The sequence below is a fragment of the Apteryx mantelli genome, chromosome 2 (genome assembly GCF_036417845.1).
Source record: "Apteryx mantelli isolate bAptMan1 chromosome 2, bAptMan1.hap1, whole genome shotgun sequence".
In the NCBI taxonomy this organism is placed as follows: Eukaryota; Metazoa; Chordata; class Aves; order Apterygiformes; family Apterygidae; genus Apteryx; species Apteryx mantelli.
The window spans coordinates 162,880,681-162,905,453 of record NC_089979.1 but is presented as its reverse complement, the minus strand read 5'-3'; the positions used below and the strand labels follow the sequence as shown (position 1 = coordinate 162,905,453).

The window sequence follows — 24,773 nt, the reverse complement described above, 5'->3', positions numbered from 1 at the left end:
ATCCCCTCAGGTACTTTATTCCTCTTAAAATAAATATGCCAGAGTAAACCTGCTGATGATTCCTACCACAATCAAGCCAGTAAAGAGCTCACTCCGAACACTTGGTTTGTTAATGCTAAAAGAGATGAATTTTACTGTTGCTGGATTACACACAAGCAAAAGCACTTGGTTTAATACTCAGTTCCATCAGCCTTCAAGAAGAACCACTATTATATAAACATAATTTTTTCTTCTCAAGTTTAACCTTTTACCAAGGTTAAATTCTTCAAATGTTTTGGGATACTGCATCTAAGCCAGGCATGCTCCCAGTACTTCCCCTGTGCCAGCAACGATGCCGACCTGTGTTGAGCTGGCTAAAGGAAGCAAACAGGCAAAAAAATAAATAAAACTACATAAAAAGTTATCAGTTTTCTGATGGTTTGGCTCCCTTAACTGACTCACAGCAAAGATAAACAAATGATACTGGACAAAGGATGTGGTAAATCTGCACCTTTTGATGGCAGCTGCCCCTTGAGTCAGCTCAGCTATAACATCAAACCACCCTTAGGAGTCTTTTAGGGTACTTGCCAAAAGAAAGGCAGATAAGACAGAGGGCAGTTCAGTCTATTCAAATGATCACAATTTCTTGGGTGCTGATGAGATGAGGCTAAAGCTAAGCACTTCAGCCACATTAGAAACTTTATGAACTTTCCTTATCAATCATTTAAAAATATCCTCTAGCACATGAACAGCAGCATGTTGCATCACATCACATAGAGAACTAAAGAACTTAGTAAGAACTTAGTAACATAAAGAACTAAAATACTTGGGCAAAATTAGGCCAAATATATGATTCTTATTAAAATTGAAGTACCTCTGGATACAAAACAGACTTTTTACTTCTTTTATAGAAGATTGCATCACTTAAGTCAAAAGCTGCTGCTTCACTCAACTATCCCCCTTTCCTCGCACAGAGACTATTTTAAGCACAACCTATGGAATAAGATGCTGGACAATGTAAATAGGAGTGCCAACATGCAGATCTTAAGTAAAATTATATGGAAAAACTAGTATTATTGAAGGTTGAGAATCCCTACAATATGGAAACAACTGTAAGGAAAAGTTATCAGTGTGCAATCACTTCCAATTTTCTTTTTCTTCTATAAATCCCCAAGAAAAAAAAAAATCTCTTTTTTGTAACAGCAAGAAAGGATAGTGCACAAAACTATATGCAACTGACAAGATATTTCATTATAAGTTATAAAATGAACTTGATCAACTAGCCTTGAAAAGCCTCCTAAATCAGTTATCATTTTTACCCAACCGTTCTTGATTTTTTAGCTAATAAAACACGGTAGGTATACTTTAATTGGTAGTGAGAGAATTGTGATTTGAAAAGAATAAGAAAGTGATGTAAATGTTTGTATGAACATGTAAGCCAGAGAATTTCATCAACAGACTGCCAGCGGCAATGGTAAATTATGGTTAATTGAAGTCAAGGGATCTCAAACTGATTGTGCAACTCAGCCAGGCAGCTAAAAGATTTGCATGTATTTAACTAGTTTAACTTGCTCGTATTATAGCGTCGCTCCAACAGAGTAACCTTTTAATCCAGCTGAGCCTCTGTAAATTGGCATTCTACTTAACCCTGCATACTCTTTTCAGAATAACCCTCAACCTCTGCTATAGTTGGGAGCCAAAGATAACTTTATATATAAACATGTGAACCACTACGTAATTAACGTATCATCTTTTAACTAAGATGAACTTTTTCAGGTAATTTTAAAACCAAAAAGCCGTTTTTGGTTGAAGTTCTCCTTTTATAAAGGGTTCCGATTACTATGAAACATGAAGCAACCAGGTATTTTGAAACAGCCTGGACAGAAACAAATAAACACTACCCAATAATCAAGTATTTTCCTGCATACTTTTAAAATTACATTTAATTTTTAGTGAATATTTTAGCTAGGTCCTTCATCCCAAATACATTAGGTATTAGTTGTACCACTAAATAGAGCCTAGTATCCAAAACCAAGGCTGTCATTATGCCTATTAAATGCCACACAAAAAGAAAAACAAAAAAACTCTCATGTTTATAAATGTATAACTGAAGCAGACAGATTAAGTTACCTGTCCAAAAAAATAAATAAATAAATAAAATCACAGGATGCCCACAGCAAAGCTGGGAACTAGCCCCAGATGTACAGATACCATTCTACTAACTTGACCACAAAAACATCTTTTCTTTCCAAAAATCAGTTAGTATATCTGTGCCACATCAAAGCTTCAAGAGACTTAACAAATATTAATTAATCCTTCAAACAACAGTTCAAAATTTCAGTTTCTGTACTATATGGCAACCAATGAAAGTATAGCTTAACATGGTACTTACCATTGGAGACTTATAGTATCTATGTAGTATGTTAATGAAATCTGTAATTGTTAACATCCCTGTAACAAGTGATATATAAAAAAAGAATTTCTTCAGACATATGCTTAAGGTGTATAACTTCCAGATATATTCCTCTATTTACATTCACAATACATAATTTAATAAACATTACATCTGTGTAACGTACATTGTTATTAGTTCAACGCGAATAAACAATCATTTTAAAACCATGTATATTCATTTTCACATTGACACAATATTTCAGAATAAAAACCATACGAGTCTGAATTAATATTCAAAACTACAATCCAGGTGCTTCTCCTTCTCTTTTTCAAACTGACCCAGGCAAAACCTTGAAACCAGACTGCATCCACCCCCGAAGGAATGGAAAGAAAAGAGATTTTGAAACACATTTAAGGTTTAGCCTTGCCTTTAATTTTCTTTTTGAACAAAAAAACCTTTCCCATTAAGTACTTGCCAAGTCAGGCAGACTCTCAGAATCTAACGCAAGAAGAAAATAAATAGTATGATCCATTTTCTTGATTATCACCTGTTAAAGAACTTCACTCAAACGTTTCTTCACTCAATCCACTGTAATCCCCAATGCGTGTATTGAAATACAACTTTCCTTTTTAGAAATAGTACATCCATAGTATATACATTTTAACCACTAACACCAAGCTATTGAACATAATATTGATAATTAGTTTAGTTACCTGAAAATATTAATCTTTTTTGAGCTTTCAAGTTCTAAATTTGAGAAGATGTAATTGCTCCACTGATTACTACTCTTACATCTAAACTGAAGAAGCTAAGAAATGGGGAAGGGAAAAATTAATTCAGAGGTCAGCTTTAATTGACTAGAACTCAGTTACAGACAGAAACTGAAATTAAATATAAATTAAGGTACACAGCATTCCTGAGATGTACTGCACAAAATTACTGCTCCCTCCCCAATGGATTCAAAATATTTTAAGAAATACTTTATAAAGTATCTACCATTCATTTCCAAGAAGCCTCAATCCACATTCCTGCTCACACAAAATATTCATAATAGTATTTATAACTGTCACTATGACCCTGTTTTTCTACTGCAACATAGCTCTAATTTTAGATTATTATTATTATGGTAATGTTAGAGAGAGCTGCATGACGTAAAATAAGCAACGCACAGCTCTTTTTTTTTTTCTTCCCCACTCTGCGGAGATAATATCTATAGCATTCAATATTAGCTCTAGCATTTTATGAGTAAGGAGTAAAAGAAATTTTTCACCACTACATCTCTAGGATGTTAGACCATGGCTAGCCCTGATCACCTTCTGTCATAGTGAAGCACCCTGAAAATTCAAATAATCCTGAAAAACGTTAGATCTACTTACCTACAAAACTCTGTTTTTTACTCTCCCATAGTGGAGCTGCTCTAACACCATTTGCCACCAAGGCAAAAAAGGCTTTCTTTACCTGCAAAAAGAATGAACAACTAAACAAATCCTTACTCTTAACCTAGCATACAGAAGAGTTTCCACAGTTACTAGGAAAAACACAGCATTATCAGGTAGCTAGTATTAAAAAAAACCAAAAACAAACAAACAACCCCCCCCACCCACACCCTTAAAACTTGCATAAAATGGTTAAAACGATTAGCAAAAACCCAAAATTGGTTCTGTTTTTATTTTGCTATGTGAATATTCTACATGAAAACCTCTGATGAACAAATACCCTGATGCAGCAGAAAAGGTATGCTCCCTAACCTTAAATTTTTTCCTGTTTGGTATTAAACATAAGATTATCTTTAACTCATGACATTAAAAAAAAAAAATCTGTAATGAATATGCCAGAAGTTTCCAATTTAAGCATATGGCTTAAAATTCTGAGATTTTACTATACTTTAGTTGATTAACATTCACTCTAGCAACAGTTGCAAGGGAAAAAACAGAAACAGTAAGAGTCTCATTTCTTTTCCTATCCCAGCAGCTTTTAAATTCCTGATTTATACAAATTAATTAGTATAAAATAACTCATTTTATCACCAGTTACCACTGGTAGGCCAAAAATAAGAAGTCTGCCGCTGTTAGTTACAGTCATCTAGGAAAAGTTTGCAGAACCACCCACATGAAATCCAGCGTCATGAGATATTCGACAGAATCTCCATTTAAATTTTACTTAGTATTATAATGAATCAGTTTAAATCTCTAAAAGTTTGTAAGACCTCTAGCCTGCATCAGAACACATCACCTCTGCCTACACTTCGGCATACATTAATTCACACTGAACGTTTCAAAGAGCTAGCACTATCATACCGTATGTGAACTTGAATCTTTAAGACTTGGCTTTTGTAAGTGATCCAAGTCTCAGCCAGCTTCTTTTCTCTCTCTAACAGTTAGAAGGAAATCTGCTCTTCCGACCTCAGCAAGGAACAGCTCTCAGAGCTGTCTTCAGACTTTACTGATGCTTCTGCCGTACCATCACTGAATAGGAGTAACGATCTGCATGACAACCACCTTCCCTAAACTGCAGTGAAACTAAAGAAATTGTGCTGGAAAAAAATATCCAGAACCCACCAATAAAAATGCAATATACATGCGACAGAATATTTCTCTAGAACATGGTTAAATGAGAAAGGTCACAGAGATATTAAGCCACTTATTAACAGCTACAGAGGATGAAGTTAGGTAAAATGTAAACATTACCAAATCCAGCATAGGAGTTTACTAACTCAAAAAGAAGACTGAAACAGCGAAGAAACCCTCGAGGCAGACATCAAAATAAAGTGTTCCCACATAACAGCATCACACTTGCTGTTAATGTAGCAAAACCCAGCAGCAGTGAGCTATTTGGGGAGTCGATAAGAGAGAGAAGTGAATTCACACAGACTAACTCCACCTTGGGCCAAGGTAAATAGGTTCTAACTGCTCTTCATTAAAAAAAGAGGAAAGTACACTCAAACCACCTGAAATAGGGAGCTTTCAGCCTTGATAGCTTTCCACTGGAATAGCGGTCACACTTTGTGAGAAAAGGTTAACAGCTGCTGTCAACTTAAGTACCAAGCCCTTCACAAGAACAAGCTGCCCGAGCTGGGTCAGTACATTAAGGTAACAGCTAATGGGGGGGGAATTTTCCAAATAGCAATCATGCAACACAACTCCTCAAGAGAGTTTATGAACGCTGTAACTGATAACTTGGAAAAGAATCATGCCCACAGTAGAAAGACTTGGGATGCCAAGTACAAGACTTCAGGCAATCTCGAAATTCACAGTAGTATTTCTTTTTCTCAGATGCAGTAGCAGCAAAGAACACCATCTAGCACAAGGTACAGATGGTCAAGATGGCAAAACTGAGGGATGATTTTAGATACAGCAAAGATGCTTCAAGACAGAGAACTCCAAAGATATATTAGAAACTAAACTGAGCTCGTGGAGAATCCTGATGAAGGAAAAAAAAATTCTCAAGGGATCACGTCTCATCCTGATTTTTTCTGATTTCTTTCTAAGTGATTTGTCTCCAAGAATCTCAAGAAGCTTTTATTAGATGTCATCTTGCCTCACTTCAGAAGGAAAGGTTTTGGAAAAACTGAGGGCAGCCGGACAGACATGGCTACTGAGCTAACGCAGAGTTAAAACCGCTGTAAAAGCCAACGGGTTCAGCTTGGGAACTAGGACACAAAGCATTTAAAGTAACAGATCTCCACTATTTAGTAAGAGAATACTTGAACCTGTCCCCCTATGTCATCCTCCTTGATCCCAAATTAGGTGATACTGCTATTGCTCTCATTCAGTTATGCAAGAAGTGTTACACAGTGACCTTTTAAGTATAACAGCAATGCCAGGAGCGCTTAATGTTAATACTTGTTGTCTCTTATTTAAGCTAGATTGTTACTTCATTCTTATTTGCTGAAATTGCTTGCAAGCACAAACATACACACATCCACTCACACTTCCCTTTAGTTTCTGTGGTTTACCAGTTTCAGTTGCCCAAAGTACTGCTTGGTGGCCAGCCAAGGCACTGGGGTGTGGCACTGGGCTTCTTCTCCAGCACATTTAGATGCTTCAATGATATTCATGCAGAATATAGCCACAAGGACCTTTCTTTCAGATTATATAGTCTGTAATCTTTGAAAATTTCTACCACGTCCCATCCTTCGACCTCCACCATGCATTGCTCATTCTCAACACCATCAACAGCGTTGCTCTTGTGTGAGGCCAATCGTCTGCTGTAGCTCTTTTTCTGATCTTAAGTTGAGGGTTGGACTGGCCTGACCTTCACGAAACCATTGTTCTTCAGCCAGATCCCACAGATTGTTGCTGTTAACATCATGTACAAACATTCTTTATACAAAGCACTTTCATTCCTATTAACCGTGTAGTGGGCCTAACAGAAACATAATGAACCATTAAGGATAGCATTTATCTGCCCAGATTTAGAGCTTGCTCTGATGTATATGCCGACCTTGCAAGCTCACCTCATCTCCTCTTTATAGCCAAGAGGGAGAATTAGTCATTTCTGCAGCATGACTCACTAGCCTTCGAGTGAGATGAATTTTGTCCCACAAATGTCAGTCTCTTCCCATTGACTACAAGATGTGTACACTCTAAGCATCTATGATCAGTTGAGCAATCCCACCCTATGTGACTACTTGTCTCCTCCAATATTCTGCATCTTAGGGTAAAGGGTCATATTAGAGCAAAGAACACAGCGAATAAAACCATGCACTATATTATATGTCACCTCAACAATAGGTGCTATTGCACTTCAGCAAGCAGAATGTGAACAAGCTTTTTCTACTACAAGAAACTCATTCCACCAATTCAACCCAAAGACTGCCTGGCTTTGAATGGTCATTTGAGAATGGTTAAGCTTGCATCAAGCTGGTTTTAGGCTGGTGCAGGCTGACATATCCGAAGGATTTCATAGACACTGTTCCGATGATCCAAAGACTGATGAACAGTTGAAGCATTTGTGACATTTACAGAAGCAATTGCTTCTGCATCTTTAGCTTGTTTTTTCAAGCATCTTCACCTTCTTATTGTACTATCTGTGAATATGCTGAATAGAGTAAGAGAGTAATTTAGCTTGGACAGGACCTCTGGAGATCATTTGCTTCTACAGACCATCCAGATGTTTCCATTCTCATCTCTAAGGAGGACTTAGCCTCCTCCAGTAAGACAGACACTACCAAGGAAGATTGTGTTAGATCCGTACATAGGAAGTCCTATCTTTCAGGCAGTAGAATATCTGGAAAACATTGTCTCTTATGGTCAACAAGCTCCAGAATAGCTTAATTACGAGACAGTGACAGAGATGGGGACACCAGATGAAAGATTTTCACCAGGCTATACAAAGCTCTTCCTCATTGAGTGGAAACACTGAAAGAAACACTGGTCATTATGATACATTGGACCAGTAATCTCACTGGCCTAGGATTGTCCTTGTGGAAATGCTCTCTCAGAGAAACATCTGTGAATGAGCGAAGCCCCTCACAGAAAGACTGAGGGTGAGCTTGTTTCAAAATAAATAAATAAATAAAATATAAATAAATAAATAAATAAATAATACATAAACACACACACTTTTATATTATATTTTACATAACACCATGTTATATAAGCTATAACCGTAAACCAGAAAAGTTTTTTCTTATCTGAAAAATACTCTTCAGCAATGACTGGAGGTGCTCACACCAGCTTTCCCTCTTACTCACTCTTACTAAAGTCAATGGACACCAAGTAATGCAAAAAGATCATCTGCAGAAGGCTAAACACCCAATTTTCATCTGAAAGTTCATTTGTGATGCAGTATTTGCGAACACAGAAAAAGACAATACTATGTTACAAATAGTATAACTTTGCCACAGAAAGCTCTTTGGGCAACCCTTCTCTTTCACACTGTCAGCATCATCTTCCAAAGGGTTTATTTTCACAGTATGAAGATTTTTTGTAAGCTAAATTAGAATGCTGGATTCCTTGATTCATCTCCAAACACTGCGATTATCACCTTGCTAGCTCATCTTGCTCTTGGAGTAAATATTCTCCAAATATCTCACACACCTATACTTTGAAGCAATTCACACCCAGGTGGCAATGGCATTTAAACATCTTCAATTGAGGAGGTGGTAATGCTGCCCAAACTCAGAAAATCTGAAGAAATTTGGAGGGGGGGAGGGGAGAACCAGTTTTTCTGAGAACCTCTGCCCCAGTTCCCCAAGCTGTCAGGAGGAAAATGGCACAGTCTTGTCCTAACTTGTAATCTAGTGGCAATACCTATGGTTAGAAGAGTTAAAAATTCTCACAGCAACTTTTTTTTTTTTTTTAAAGGCTTGATTGATTGCTTTATCTCTATCTTTCCCAAGAAGTGGCCAACAAAATATTGGGAAGGATATTAAACATTAGCTTGCAATTCCAATTTTTCTTCAAATAAAGCTGCAGTTGTCCAAGCCATACATCTTTTTAAGTTACAGTGAATTACAGTTCTGTAAAGGAGCTATTTTGAGAAGTTATTAGAAAAATTGTTTTATAGCACACGTATATCATCCAGTATTTTTATAAATTGGCTTGTCTGGAAAGACTAAACCTGCATACAAGACTAACCAATTATATAAGTGCAATGACTGTTGCATTCAAAAATCATTCTCCAGTTATTTTTTTCTTTAGTCTATGGATTTAGCCGAAGTATTCCTTCCTTGGTACGATTACACCTTCTAATAAAAAGGCTACTTAAGGACTCCCTTTGCAATACAGACTTACACCTAAGGTTAAGACCAAGCAGGTTTTGAAAAGAAGAGTTTCCTACTCTACCTGCCATACCCTCAACTAAAGTAAAAAAGAATTAGACAAAGCCACTGTTAACTTAAAGGCTCTGTTTGTTTTCATATCTTAAAAACCCCAACTCTCAAACACACATGAGAGGTTCCTCTAGCTCATGTTGAATTTTGGAAAGCTTAGATGAAACCAGAACAAAACTCATTTTTCTTCTCCATTCACAGGACACGGAAAGTGAACACTCCAGACAGATATACTATGGGGCATAGAGCACATCATAAAATTTAGGAGCTGGAGTAATACCCTTCATCAGACCCAAGCCAAACCCCAGAAAAGGGGCGAGAGAATAGGTAAGATCTTAAGTCTAAGTTACAGCATGCAAGCACACATTCTGCATTTCTCCCCAGAGAACAGACACTTTACGTCCTCATGTAGAAATCCCCCACCACCACCAAAGGGACCCAATCCAACTGAAGACACCAAACTGAGGCTTTAGTTCATTCAGATACTCTATGTTGATATGCTCACACTGAAGCTGACAATTAAGGAGTCTCCTTCTCCCTCTAATGCCACAGATGTGCTGATTTCACAGAGACCTCTTCTACATAGCTGTTGCTCCATGATTACAGTCAACTCTGCTATTCCCTCATCTCAATGAGGGACTCTGCTGATGTTTACTTCCACCTGACGTTTGAGGGGAACCTTCTAGTTCTTAGTGTGCAATAACGTCAAAAAATAGCACAGGTCTCTTTTCTAGGAAATGAATCACTTGAAGCCAGAATTCTTGCTGCTAGATTCCATGCTACAGTGGACTGAGAAATGAGATAAGCCTCATAGCCAGAGCCACTGGGATCAACTGCATTGGAAAGGGTACAGAAGTTCCTTCAGACTGAGATCTTACCAAACAAACAAGAAAAAAAAGAGGGTGAATAAATAATACGCGACTCTCAGTCCAGTACAAACCGTATCTACACACTGCACAGAAACAGAAATTTCTGCCTAATTGGTACAAAGGGCTTCACAGTATCTTCCCCAAAGATCCAGGAATGAATGCTTCCTATTGGTTTTGAGACCTGCAGGAATTAAGCTGCTATGCTTATTGCATACCAGACAAACAGGAGCAGCTTGGGGGCCGGGGGGAAGTCTTCTAGTATTATACTACTGATTCTGGCCTGATCTAAATAAAGGCATCTTTTATGTGGCCTGCTCAAACTGTCTCAGCCCCCATGTCAGTAAAAGCCAAATTATATTATTCTCTTATGATTCTGTGGGACGGGTAAGCCAGGAGGAGTGCTCACACTACTTAGAAACATAGACAGTATATTAGTTTAAATTTAGCAACTTTGAAGAGGAAAAACCTCAAAGCCAATTAAGGAACAGACAGTCAATCCTTTCATAAAGCTGTGAGAACTCTGTTGCAATGGCAGACCCATAGTCTGCTATGGGTTTCTGGAAGGAAAAGATTCTGCAGTATTCTTCCTGGAAACCTGGTCTATCTCATTACCTTGGAGGGAGGCAACACCCCAGTCAAGAATGACCTGGAGGGAACAAGAATAATAAATCCAATTACTGAATAGATTCAGCACAGGGAGGAGGAATACAAATCCTCTGCCACTTTTCTAACGTGGAATCCACTGCACACTCTGCACACTCTGCAGAAACTACATTTACTTCCAGTTTGTTAAATCCCCATAAAAAGGTTTCTAGAAGATTATACCAAATATTTTTCTAGTTATGTGGTAGAAAAATAAGTATTTTAGCTCTTACTAGTGTGTGACAGCTACTGGCAAAAGCCAGCTTCAGTGGTGGTAACATCTGGTCCATTACCAACTAGATCATTTAATTAAACAGAAAGGCTAAATTATCTAACCTTCACGTCATTTAACTGTCCAAGAGTTCTTCAGCACATACAAGGAGAGAATCTTTAGGACTCTGAAAGCTTGTTTTGATGACTGTTTCTATATAAACATGATTTTTACTAGTTTTCAAAGAAGTGCTGAACAAATAATTTAAAAATAGCTTCCAGATCATCTTGAGCAAAAGCCATGTATGTGTTAGTATTAAAGCATAGATTTACTTTTAATAGGTGAGAATGTTGTTTAGTCAGAACAGAAGGCTAGGTAGAGTTTTTCACACCACAGGGATTTCTAAGAACTTCACAATACCCAGCAACTGCATTTGCTATATACCATCCTTGTGACTACAAACTGCTGCTTGATACAGAGCGGGGAAGTCCCCGTCTTACACTTACCTTTTACCTTCCTTTTGGAGGGCAGATTGCTCTGGACTACAAAACAGACTATTTAATCCTTCTCATCTTTACATGGGTTGGGCAAAAAGCAAAACAAATTAAATAACAAATACGTTTGAAGGCCAGACAAAAAAATCTGATCCTAAATAAGCTTACAGAGGCAAACTTTAGAAACTGCAATAAGCTAGGTTAAATCAGTAGTTTCCTTTAAAAATCCAAATGGAGTTTGTAATGGGGGATAAATGCATTCCTCTATTGTAAAGAAAAGTCAGAAGCTCATGTAGTAACAAGGAAAATAATATGAAGTCACATCACAGGAGAGAGATAAAGAGATACTAAAGATAAATAATTTGACTGATGGAGCAGGAACAAAGTGCTATGTTTTGTGGGCATGTGAATCCAACTAATACAGGAATTATTCAAATTCCTATTTTCCTCCCAAAGTATTAATCAGTTTCAAAAGACAAGAAAAGGTCAGATTCTTGGTTTCGACTCATATCAGGTATGTATGGTGACACAGCAAAGAAAAAGTAAAGGCAGATCTGGATGTCACCTTATTTCCCCAGAACATTGCCAAATTAAAAGCATTAACACTTGTAGAGTAATTAAATACTGTGCTCAAAACACAAGGAGGTAATGAGTAAACCTGCATCCAGCTCGGAATTTTCCTAGAGTCTAATAAAGATGATCCAGTCCCATATACCAAATATTCAGAATGAAGAGTAGTAAGTGAACAGTCATTCATTGCCTGCAGAGCGGCCCTTCAGGAGAGAACCCTCCTAATCCACTCAAAGGAGCTGCAAAATGTTTGTTCTCCTACTGTTCCCCATCTTGGGAGATGAGCAAGAGATGAGACAGGCAATTTATTCTTTGTGAGCTGCAACACACCGTTGCAACTTGCCTAGTTTCCCCACCATCCACAGAACCAAATTGCCAAACTTCACAGGATGGCTCATAACATCTAATTGTCTCTCGACTCCAATCCTTCATGCTCAGATCACACCTTCAAAGTGTCTTTAATGTGTGTTAAGCAAAGATAACATCATCTCTGGGAAAAGCAAAACACTGGAGCTTGTCACATATGAGGAGTATTCACGGCAGGGCAGAGAGACACAGCACTGCACGGGAGTTCAATATTTATCAGGCCCATTACTTACAGGCTACATCTGTATTATAAGCTAAAAAGGGTGAAAGAAAAGTCCACCAACTGTGAGACTTAAATCATTAGCACTAACCCAACTACTACTCTCTCAGACAATATCTGACCATGGCTCAGGGCTCTGCACAGGCTAAGGACCATTCCAGGTAGGCAGGGTAGATACAAATACTCTGTTTGGAGGGAAATAAAAACTAAGCTGTACGAAGGCAAATTGAGCAGTGCTGGATGACCTCAGGCAGGTAAATGGACCTTAGCTTAGTACATTTTATTTATTTAGTACAGATGTTGCCCAAGTCCACCCCAAGTGGCACATTCTCCAGCTGAACACAGCACCCTCATCCCTTAGCACATGATTTGATGCGTAATTGAAGAGCATGAGACATACCACTTTCACAATAGTATAACATAGGTGCCAGTTGCATAGGTGTATTCTCAATGTGTAAGTCCAGACTGGTGTGCTAGCACTAGGAAGTGAGGTGTTTGGTAGCTGCTGGAATCAAGAGGCCCCCAGACTTTCTCACTGTCAAATAAGCAGGACTGAAGAGACTGCTGACCCATTCCTGCTCTTTACTAGCTACCACTGCTGCTACTTAAGACTTCCTTTCTGTTTGCAGCATAATGTCACCTTACCATCTTCTCTCTCGTTCAGGGTTAAAATAAAATTCCTTACAAATCTTCACATTAACTCCCTCCAAGATATTGGGACTAAATAATTGCTTTTAAGAATTGATACTGCTTTAGTGGTATGACTCAGATCCCATTATATAAAGAATATCTTCAGTCTTATAGTTAACAGTGGTTTTAAAAGACCTTCCATAATATCTCACAAAGAATTTCCAAGATAGAAACAGGCTTGATGTGTGTTGTGATTTCTGACCAGTAGAGGGAGACAAGACACTGTAGACAAATCCAAATCCAAAGGCAAAGTCTTCCAAAGAACCGCATTAAAACACAACGCGGCTCTGATTTTTCTATTCTTCCATCAATTGCTACTAGCTTACACTAAGGGATGCAAAAAATAAGCCCTTATCATATATTCTGTTTTGAACCCCGAACTATTAAAACCTGAATTCAGTTAGAAATAAAGTCTCTGAAGCGCTGTATCAAGATGTCAAGGCACTTTTTTTTTTTTTTTTAATTAGGAGAAACACTAATTTGGGTATGAGTGAAACAGACCCAGGAATGACACCAAACATCTGCAAAACGCACTCACTTAAAAAGGATTCATGGACACTGAATGCTTCATAAGACTGTGTACTACGTTATCCAAAGAGGAACCGATATGGGGTCCCAAGGCACTGAAGAATAAGCTGTTTATGTACTAAAAATTGTAACACAAACACTTTATAAGTTTTTGTTTGACTACCCTTATGATGTGCTTTCTCTTCCATCCCTTTGTTTTTAAAAAAACAAAAAAGAACTCTTCAATTTTTAAGTTTCAAACATATATATATATATGTGCATCAGCTTTACAACTAGAATGAAGAAATTTAATATGTGTTGAAGATACTGTAGCTGGAATATTAATACATGGTGATAGGTAAAGAACTGCACAGGAAAATACTGACAGAGAAGTATTTAGAAGATCTGCTAGCAGTGTACCCAAGGATCAGTGTTCAGATCAACCTGCTTAAAGTTTTGCAGCAAAGCTGGAAGACAGTGCCAATTATTTTACAAGAAAGCTGTGACTTCCTAAGTTAGGGAATGATGAAACTGGGATGAAATTTAATGGTATAAAGCACAAAAGTATTCAGTTTGGAAGAAGAGCTGTTTACCACTAATCCAAGTTCAAGATATGGTTCACATATGCCATATATGCCATATATCAGAGTATGAATGAATAACTACAGACCGCCCCTCTACCACTCCCCTCCTCCACTTAGAAATACCTGAAGAAGCAAGCTGAGATTATGCTCCCACGAACACAGGCCAAAGCATCCCCTTCGTTCTTCTCCATTTATAATCCAAGAACCTCTAGGGATCCCAAATAAGACATGGATTTGAGTGGGGTATTGGTGAAAGTTCTGTTATCAGTGAGTAATCTGTTTTCCTTTATGGCGATGACTAACAAATTTCACTCACTCACACTCTGCTTCTCCAAGCATTATCCCACATTGGCTCACCAACTGGAGATGAAACTCCAGCTTCCTGGTATGAATAGTGCTATCTCAATACAGCTACAGTAAAGAAAGCTGGTATCTAGCATGACTTTATGCAATTCAACAACAGACCTGGGGAATCCAAAAGGAATTGGTGATCTGCCGCAACTGCCCTAAGATTAATTGGTTCATGAAGCAAAGAGGAAGACTTGTTTTTCCAACTGCAACAATGACCAAGATCAAGCTGTTGACCCAGGTGATCACTGACAGCTCAGAACTCAACCGTGGGTCATACCAACAGCAAGCTACAGATACCAATTCCCAAAAGATTATCTCATAGTGCAAGAATAAATATTCTCTGAAATTAAAAAAAAAAAAAAAGGAAGCTAAGTCTTTTTAAAGAGCTGAGAGGCTGTCAAATAACATTACCACCCCAAACTTGACTTTTCAGGTCAAAAGGTCTGGATTCTTTAGTTCAAAATTAACAGTCTTCTCTCTTTTGGGCAGGAGAGAGGAAAAGCTGTAGAACCCTTTCCCTCTGAGATGGTGAAAGAAAGTCAACAGGATTAACTTCCCACAGAATAAAGCTCCTAAGAGACAGAGAGAGAAGTCTCCGAAAAGGATTGTGGCAAAAGAATGGGCTGAAGCATTCATTACATCTAGATGTTCTTCACTGATAGCTTAGAGTGCTTGGATAATCACTAGGTCCACGCAACTGGTTCAGCGCAAGAACAGATGTGGCTGAAAGACTATCAAAACAGTCAAGATGTGGAAGAGGCATGTAAAATTGATACTGTAAATATCTAAACTCTGGGATTGATGCCTGTGAGCTGAGAAGCTCTTCCTCCAAGACTCTCTCTTCCATCTCTAACCACAGATCAAATGTATTTTCACTACAAAATCCAACACCCAGTAAAGAACCCTTGGGAAGAAGGAGGAAAAAAAGTGACTGTTAAAATGATTCCAAGGTATTTAAGAATGAAAAGCTTCCAGTAAAAGTTTGCCTTTCTGGATAAAGGAGGAAACAGTCACCAGTGTCTCATGTCATATAAACTACGTTCAGTGCTGCCCTCCTGGCTACCAGATCAGTTAGCATCAGGAGGCCATTTGGCACGTGGACAGACTCTTATCCAGAGCCCTGCCTAAATTTTAATATAATTCTAGTACCAAGTACAAATAGACATATTGCTCTACTAATTAAGTATCTGTTGTTCTTGCTTACATCAGAAGTTCCTGCCCCATCAGCTAATGATCAGCTCAAGAAGGATGGGTGCCTCCCCAGGATGAGTGACTGTATAAATTGACTAGAACACACGCAATGCTGCCACATTACTTCTCCTTGTTGCATAATGTAGGTTTTGCATCTTTGAGACTGTTGTATGGATAATCCCACATTGTAAAGGATTATCTGATACACAGGATGGTTCTGTGAACACTGTGGGACTAAATATCTATTATATGGTTGTCTCCAACTGTGGGAGACTGGAATCTAACTGAGCAGTACATTCCAGGCCAATATTACTTCACTGGGCTTAGTCAAGTCAAAACTGGAGCATCTTTAAACAAAAGAAACCTCCCACCAATTTCAAAATCTAGGAAACAGACAAAGAAAGCCACAACTCTCTACCACAACTCGACTTTGTTTCTATAGTGGGCAGCTAGTGCTTTCCTTTGGCAAATAAATTCTTCATGCAGAGCCAAGAGTCTAGCAGATGATGATTAAAAGCAAAATGAGAAACTGAAAACAAAGATTTCCAGGAGAATTTAATAGTTTGCAGAATTAAGGCATCCATTCTAGTCCTATATTGTCTTAACAATATAACAAGAGTAGGCTGAAAGCGTCTGGATACATCGTAACTATTACAACAAAGATCTTTACATAAATGTAGGTGAATAAAATTTGATAGCCATGAAGTCATCAATATAACTCTGTGCTCATTTGAAAAGTTTTTTAGCTAGAGATTCCAACTACAATATAAATTATATCTTCTCTTTTTGTTGAGCAAAGAAGTCTTCCCCCATGTCCTTCTCTAACAGACCATGAAAGATACAGTTGAAACATTATGGGTTTTTGCAATCAAAGCACAGTATTACAGGAGAACTTCAAGAGATAAAATTTCATTTATCACTCAGGAAACACACACATTAGAAGAAAAACAAGTGAACTGCAAAAAAAAAAAAAAAAAAAAAACAACAAACCACAGACTGAAAGGAGAATACTCACTTGCAACGTAGTGTCGAAAACAACAAGCTTAGAGCTTGTCGGAACAATGTCATAACACTTGTGTGACCTCATGAATCGCACATAAATGTCACTTTCCGATTCTTCAAGTGCTGTAAGTAAAAACATTACGTTTCTTTAAGGTTACTTAAATAAAACAATGTAAAAAGCATGCCAAATCAACCAAGAAGCATTGCAGAAGGACATCCCTACAGCGAAATTCAAATTCACACTTTCAGATCTGGACAGACACTTCACAGTTCTGAGTTTTGCATCTCAGATGCATCTTTCCTTTCAAATTACACAGTATAAAGATGAAATGTGTTGTTCTTCCTTGATGAGAAAGGACTTTAGTACTGGAGATTTATATTTTTTAAAAATCCCCATTTTTCCAATGGCAAACTATTGAATAGGCTCATACGCATACTAGATGCCTCAACTCCAGTTATACACAGAGAAAGTCAGTTTGAAACTTAAGCTATGATCTGACTTAACTGACCCAAGCTCCTGAAATTAGTATTTCTCTGATCTCATTTCTGTTCAGTCTACTTTTTACTTAGTAATTTTGTATTTTCTTAAGAAGCAGCAGGCAAGTTTGGCAGGTTATGCAATCAGTACCATCCTATTAAGGCTACTTAACACACACCATCACAAATCCCAGACTTAGTGATTTATGGAAACAGGATCCACTTGGGCCATTTACAACAGTGGCATTTTCTGTGGCAAGGATCAAACACGCAATGTAGTTTATGCTAGCTTAAATTACATTTGTCAGTTTAGATGCAGATGCATCTAATTTTCTGATCATCTCAGGTACTTCCTTTACTTTTTAAAAAAAGCCCTTTTCCCACTGAAATCCAAACAGCATGAAATAGCAGTTCCACAGAAATACAGAAGGAAAAAAAGAGTCCAATCGGGGAGAAGCAGGGGAGGGAGGGAGGGAGGGAGAGAGAGAGAGAGAGAAAATCATTTGTTGGAGTTATGTGGCTATAAAGATCAGGACCAAAAGTGAAAACAGCAGGAGCTAAGAACAAAGACATTTGGAAACAACACGAGCAAACTGACACAGGCAGTACTAGACAAGCAGCCTTGGACAAGGCTGGTGAGAAGCAACCTTGATGAGGTGATACCAAAGGGGAACTGGTACTTGGCAAAGGCATGTTAGAAGAGGTTGAAAAAAGGCAGTCTAGGGGACAGAACCTCTTATACAGCACCATAACATAGTAAAAGCTTATCATCCTCTAACTCCTGCAATAGCTTAAATGGCTATTGTCTGTACAGAATGAATTTAATTACCATGTGATACAATGAGTTGTATGGGGTTTTGTTTTGTTTTTAAATGCAAGAACTAGAGGGAGGAAGAAAACTAAACATTAAGAACAATACTACGAGAACATTTACATGACAAAGTAAAAAAATCTAATCATTAGGAAGTTAAGGCTGCCTCCACAGCCATAAACACAGTCTCTCTGTACAGTATCAGAGTCCTTATTTACTTTAATCTCTCTTCCTCCCCCCCCTCCACAGGACAATACACAGTGAGAACTGGGCTTGAACTGGTAAGTCAAACCCCCAGTAAATAAGACTAGTTACTAAAATAATCAGTAACCATTGGAGAGATGCTGCATTGTCATGTTTTTTCCAGAACTACAGAAACTACAGTCAGTCCCATAGAACAGCATGACACTGTCTTTTCTTCCAGCTTTGGTCCCCTGCCTCTTTCCTTACATACTTTCCAAATTCTGCAACGAGCAAAACAGTGACCCAACTGTTCCGAATCATTTGCAGGGCAAGTCTGTTCTTCGCACTGGCAGAAATGTAGGTGCTATGAAACTTTCATCAGGTATATAGAAATTGCCACAAGCATACATACCCAGGGAAATTATTGTTCTAGTTCTGAATCTGTATTTCCTATTGATTCTGTAGCCCTAACGGGGCTGTTTTATATACAATTAAGTATACTGCAGGTAGAAGCAAGTGTCGGAAGACATCAAGCAGTTGATGAAAACAATTGTTTTTTTAGTTTAACTGAAAAACATATTTTTACACCCTTAGCAGAGCACATCATCATTCTGTATGGTTTTGCTGACTTACTAACAATTATGCAGGTTTAATACATTACAATAACAAATGCAGGAACCGGAAAGCAGGACATGTTCCCCAGTTTATTCAGGTAATGCTGTTAATGGCAGCAACAGTTAAGAACTCTGTAACTCTGTCTATTGACCAGCACAGTGAACATGTGCCTACAGACCCTTTTCTCACTCACCACACATTCCCACCACCAAACACACACCACCTTCAACTGAACCTCAACAACCCTCACCCATTTAAGGGCACCTAACTAGTCCCACACACTATCTCACCCTACGTTCGTTGTTTTCCAACTTGGAAATCAGAATTGGTTAAATTCCTTTAGGCACCACATAGCAAAAGCTCTGCAGATGGACACCGGAAAGTTACAATGAGAAATGCTGAGAGGCATGAGACAGCTATCCACGAGTACTGTGTTTAACACCCATATAATAGCTATGAAACTAAACAGGATCTGAACAAGGATTCAGTTGTTCAGCTAGAACTGAGGTTTATTTATACAGAAGATGCTTATACTTCAAACGTATAATGCACTGATTTATTAGCTACCAACTAAACATGTAAAACATAAGCAATGCTGCTCTCCCCCATATGTTTTAAATGGCTTTCAAATGTCTATTGGAAAGGATATTTGAGACCTTCTATACACCTTTAACTACTTGGCATTACTAGACAGATGCCTTAATCCAATTCTTTGTACAGATATTCTATGCATTGTCAGTCCATACAACTGCTCAAAGGAGAAAAATCTCTTGAGCTGAAGACTTTTAATACACCTCAGGGGCACGCTCACACCTCACCTTTCCCGCATAGCGTTACTAGGCAGGGCACAGTCTTCTTTATAGTTCCTCTCACCTTCACAAGAGGACAAACTTACTGCTTTTGGTTATATCCAACCATGACTGTGCCGCAAACAGAAGCATCCCAATGTAGGTCAGGGTAATTATATTCGATCATTCGTATTTTGTTATCTATTTATTTTCTAGCTCTAGTTTTGTTTTTACTATAACCTGCCGCCCTTTTTGGCAGTTTTCTATAAGCTTATGGCTTTTCACCTCTGTATCACCGATCAAGGCTTCATTATTTTATCTGTATAAAGAGATTCTCTAATCTGTAATATAAATTTCTCTGCATAAACTCTAGCAGTTATTCTAGAGCTCTACATGCTGGAGCCTTAAGCTAAGTTATTGAAGAAAAACAAACAAACAAGAGAACTACCTCAGAAGTCCTTCTTAGCACCTTTCTTCAGTCTTGAACTTAATGAGTTATACTTCTTTCTGTTCCATGTTTCTACAAGGCCAGGAATAGAAACCTGCATCCAACAGCATGGCTCTATCTCACTCACACGCAAGATCCATTTCACCCTAAGGTCAGATAACCTGACTTAGTCTCTTGGTTCAATACTCAAAGTGTTCCCAGCCCACAAAACAGGCTCGAGAGGCTCCCAGTAAGTGCTAGCCAAGCCTGTCGCAACAGAATATGACTCTATTGGAACATCTAGATAAAGTACTTGCAACCAGTGGCTTGCAAAGACCTTATACTTAAACCTCAGCAGTTTGATGGCAATTCCCATGCTACTTCAAAAGCCAGCTTCGGTAGATTATCTTGCTTCAGTTGAGGTAAATGTTCAACCAGAGCCTTGCTTCTTCTGTGAACTGGAAATCCAGACGAGATCACAGGGAAATGTGGCTCTGAGTTTCCAGTTATGTTGGCTCTGGGACAAACTTCTTTACCCAGCTACTTTCAAAGAATAGTGGGAAGTGGTGCAGGTTGGGTAAAAGTCTGAGTCATCCTCCTTGGTTGCCTCTGTGACTACAGTGCATAAACAGGTTTGTTCTGAACTTGTGCAGATGAAGCAAGCTGAGATACACCTGCTATTAGATATTTCATAGCTACTGTTTGCATGAGCTAAACAGATTACCTGGGGATCTGTTACAAGGGCTTCTCAAATTCACTAGAGGCAACTCAGCTGAGCCTGAAATATCTATTTTGTGGAAGGTCAGGACCATTACCACAACAAGGTCCTGATGTTTGGAGCTAGAAAATAAAATCTTAGTTTCTTGCAAAGCTAGCTTGTCCACCTTCAGTGGATTGCCTTCCTTTAGAGGCTTGCTGATGAAGTTTCTTCAAGCAAGCGCTAAGGTTTGTTGTAAGCAATCCTGTGACTAAATAGGCAGAATTCTCAACTAAATCACATATATCAGTTCACGAGAATTACTCTGGAGCATCTAACCAGCAAATTACTCCTGTTGCAATCCATTCTGGATGCTGAGAAAGCTCATCAAAAGCGTGGAGCTTCATCCTACCACCACTATGAATCTTGTCCTCTGTCCTAACACATGATCTGGATGCTAGTTTGCTTGGAGATAAAGCAGATTCGCAGCAGGAGGCATCTGAATCTAGAGCAAGGACGGGGGAGGAAAAGAGTACACCAATAAATAGTTGGGTGGATATTTCCATATGGGTTTTCACTCATTAAAGCGTATTTCTTGAAGATTCATCTGAAACTTATTTTGCAAGTGGATGTTCTGCCTGTGTGTTTCCCCCCCACTCACAGGTGAAGCTGAAGAACTCCAGATCCCCAATCCTTTCTCCTGCAATTTTTGATAGAAAGAACACAAAGAGAAGCCACCAGAAAGGTTGCAAGACTGCGGAAGGTTCAAGCACCTGAAGTTGAGAACCCCCTCACAGAGCACCTTCTGTAGGGTAAGGTCTCTCTCTGACTGTCATCATTTTATTTATTTCTATAGATAGAGGTACTTCAAAGACTGCAAGCCTTACCTGTTTGGTGAGTGGGGGGGGGGGGGGGGGAGAAAAAAAAAAACCAAACAGATTTCATGCACAGCAAATGACTCTTACTCCCTTCCTCTCCTCCACCTTCCCCTGCAAAATTGGATATACTTTAAAGTTTCACTTTAGGTGACAAACATTATTTAGAAAAAAGTCACAGCTCTTTTTCCACAGCAGAAGTATTCAGCAATACTGAATCAGAGATTGTGATAAGTACAATTATTTGTTGAAAGAGTTAAGGTGGAACTAATTTCTGAATACTCCCCATAAAAGCATAGGAAGCTTCAGTGGCATTATTGAAATGAAACCATTCCTCAGAGATCTGCAGAACAGCTACCTGAAGTTGCCACTTTTCCCCTAAGAATTTCAAGACCTTCCAAAACCAAAACAAAAACAAACAAAAAAAGCCTGTTACTGAAAACCACAGACTGTCTTTCTGTGCTATATTCATAAAGGGCCAGTCCAACAATAAGATCCTGGCCCACAAGTGAGTCCACGTTTCAATAACAATACAAAATAACAACCTTCTCTGTTATATTATGTTCTTTGTCTTTCTGAACTGGTATCCAGTACTATGTCAAGTTCAGTCTGGTTCCAGGAGCGTTTGAAAGAAAGACTTTGTGTTCCCTACAGACCGTTTCCCCTCGTCTGATTTAAGAGTTAATTTAACCACAGACTACAATCATGTCACTGCAGCTGCAGGACACACTCTATAGCACCCCTGCTCCTCATGATTAGATTGACAGTTGGTAGCTTTAGTAATTCTCTGAACATTTGAAGAACACAAAAAATCCTTCTTACAGACCTGAAGGACTGTTTGCATCAATAACATTTCTGAGTTTACTATCAAATTAACTGTCAAATTTGAAACACACTTAAAACAGCTTGCAGCAGTATGTCAAGAACGTACTCAGTTAACTATCCAGCTAGATGAACAACTGAGAGGAAGATAGAAACCACGTATATACACGTTAAAATGCTTTTTCCACTCATTTTATCAGAATTAGTCTGGGAAACTGTAAAACTTTAAAGGCTTAGGGCTTCCTTACAGCAGCAGGAGCTAAGCATTCCCAACACTCGACTCTTCTTCAACTTGAGTACCATTAGCGTAACTATCTCCATTTGGCCAGTTCAACTGCTGGATTAAAAAAAAAAAAGAAGTGTGTGGGGGGGATAAAAACACACTTTCTGTGGTATTCACGTGTACTAAATAACCTATTTACAAGTAAATACATTTTCTTTTCAGTTATTGCCCACATATGCATCTGCAATTCAGGTTATTCCAAGTCATACTCCTAGAAAAAAATCAAAACTTCAAGTAATATGTTCAATATCACATTTCCCATGCTAGAGAACTGACATTTTACAGACAGAGAAACAAAAGAGTTTTTCATTCCAGGGTTTACTACAGAACTGATCCAACAACAATACATTAGGAAAGATTTATCAGTATAATTATGCTGACAAACTTTACTAAAAATACCGACAAAAACACTCTATGCTATTATTGCTCGTATCATTTAATCAGTTAGAATAATTAAGTCTTTTGTTAACATAGAAATAATAACAAAATGAACTTGGACAAATATACATCTTCGCAGTGAAGACAGCGCTTCGAGAGCTGTTAATGTACATCTGCCTTTAGCTGTCATTTAACAGAGATTTTTTTCACACCCCTTTGCAAGCAAAGACAGACTAACGCTACCTTTCCGCAGGCCATGTCAAAAGCTGCAGTTCCACAGCAGCACAAGCAGCAGCACAGTATAGTAGCAGCAGCTACTGTTGCCCTTCCACTGGCCATATGGTCCCATTCCCTCCCTCACGCTGGTTCTAGATTTACAAAGAATTGTTTAACAAGTTGGCTGAAAAAGCTGAATTTGTCAGAAATTATTTGCTTTTTGGTAGTGCCAGCTTTAGGGCTTTTAGGCTCCCACATCTAGCCCTGTGGCGAGCAGATTAGCTTGCAGTGCAAGGGAAGGGCAGGAATATACAGCACAGGGACACCACCCTTGCTGTGGCAGCTAGCCATTAGACCAGCATAGCTCCATCAACCTGTACCAGAAGACAGCAGGGTGACTAATCACATAAACAAGGCAGCATGAGTTACCTTCTTTCCCTATCGCTATAGATAGCCCTTGGCAGAACATACAATAGGTTAAAGATATGTCACTAACCCCGCTAGTTCCTTTTCTGCCTGCATTTTTATCTCAAAATTGTTCCCAAAGCTGGCTATAACATGTCTGACAACATCCAGACTGAATTTACTGGATGAGTTCCTTAATATCCTTGATAGCATCTCCTATAACTTCCAAGAAGCAGGAGATAGTAGCTCTAATGTAAATCGCTAACTCCAGCAGATCTAAAAAGACACACAGAATGGATATAGTTAACCAACTCAGAAGAGCAGCAGTGGCACTAAGTAGCAAGAACCACAAGCTACTCCTTAGAGGACAAATTGTCTCTACAGGGTGACCAACAACCAGCAGAAAGTCATTTCCAAGGGAAACAGAGGTATCTGAATGAGAAAGCGGGAAACGTCATTAAGAGACGAGGTCTGAGACACCCTGGAATGACTCCCGATGTTTGCTAGGCCCTATGACCAATGCCCCATGCTGTTTACCTAGATAGGCCATAAGGTGAAGGATGATTACAGTGTTCTAAGAACAACATTCAAGGAATCAAGTGTGCAGGTAGGTCTTTATCAACACTCCCAGTTGAGGGATAGCCAGGAACAAATACTGGAAATGAATCTAAGACTGTGCTGGTGATACCATCAGTAACAGCTTTATTTCAACCAACCTTCTATGAGAGAAATATGACTAATTTGCCAGCATAATGAGGATTTTTAAAGGTTTGAAGGATACACAGACAAACTAAAATTTACATGTCATATCCAGTAAAAAGCATGGAAACTAAGGGACTGGGAGAAATGACTAGGAAACTGCAATTTTGTCACAGAATACCACAGTGTGAAGGCATGACTTTTCAGCCTCCTAAGCTGTCTATCCAAGAGGCAGGAGCATAGAAAATAGT

General features: G+C 38.6%; 1 protein-coding gene across 3 annotated transcripts in view; it reads right to left on the bottom strand.

The window, feature by feature from the left end:
* The window catches only part of PRKAG2 (protein kinase AMP-activated non-catalytic subunit gamma 2), a 232,793-nt gene that overhangs the window by 15,884 nt on the left and 192,136 nt on the right, over nucleotides 1-24,773 (bottom strand). For all 3 annotated transcript variants that reach the window (XR_001293590.2, XR_010883539.1, XM_013949658.2), the window contains exons 6-8: nucleotides 16,860-16,969; nucleotides 3,751-3,832; nucleotides 2,372-2,430 (exon numbers count right to left, since the gene is read on the bottom strand). Coding sequence is in view for 1 of the 3 variants with exons in the window: in XM_013949658.2 (XP_013805112.1) it covers nucleotides 2,372-2,430; nucleotides 3,751-3,832; nucleotides 16,860-16,969 (251 nt within the window). In the remaining 2 variants the exon portion in view is untranslated. The remainder of the gene's footprint in view (nucleotides 1-2,371; nucleotides 2,431-3,750; nucleotides 3,833-16,859; nucleotides 16,970-24,773) is intronic.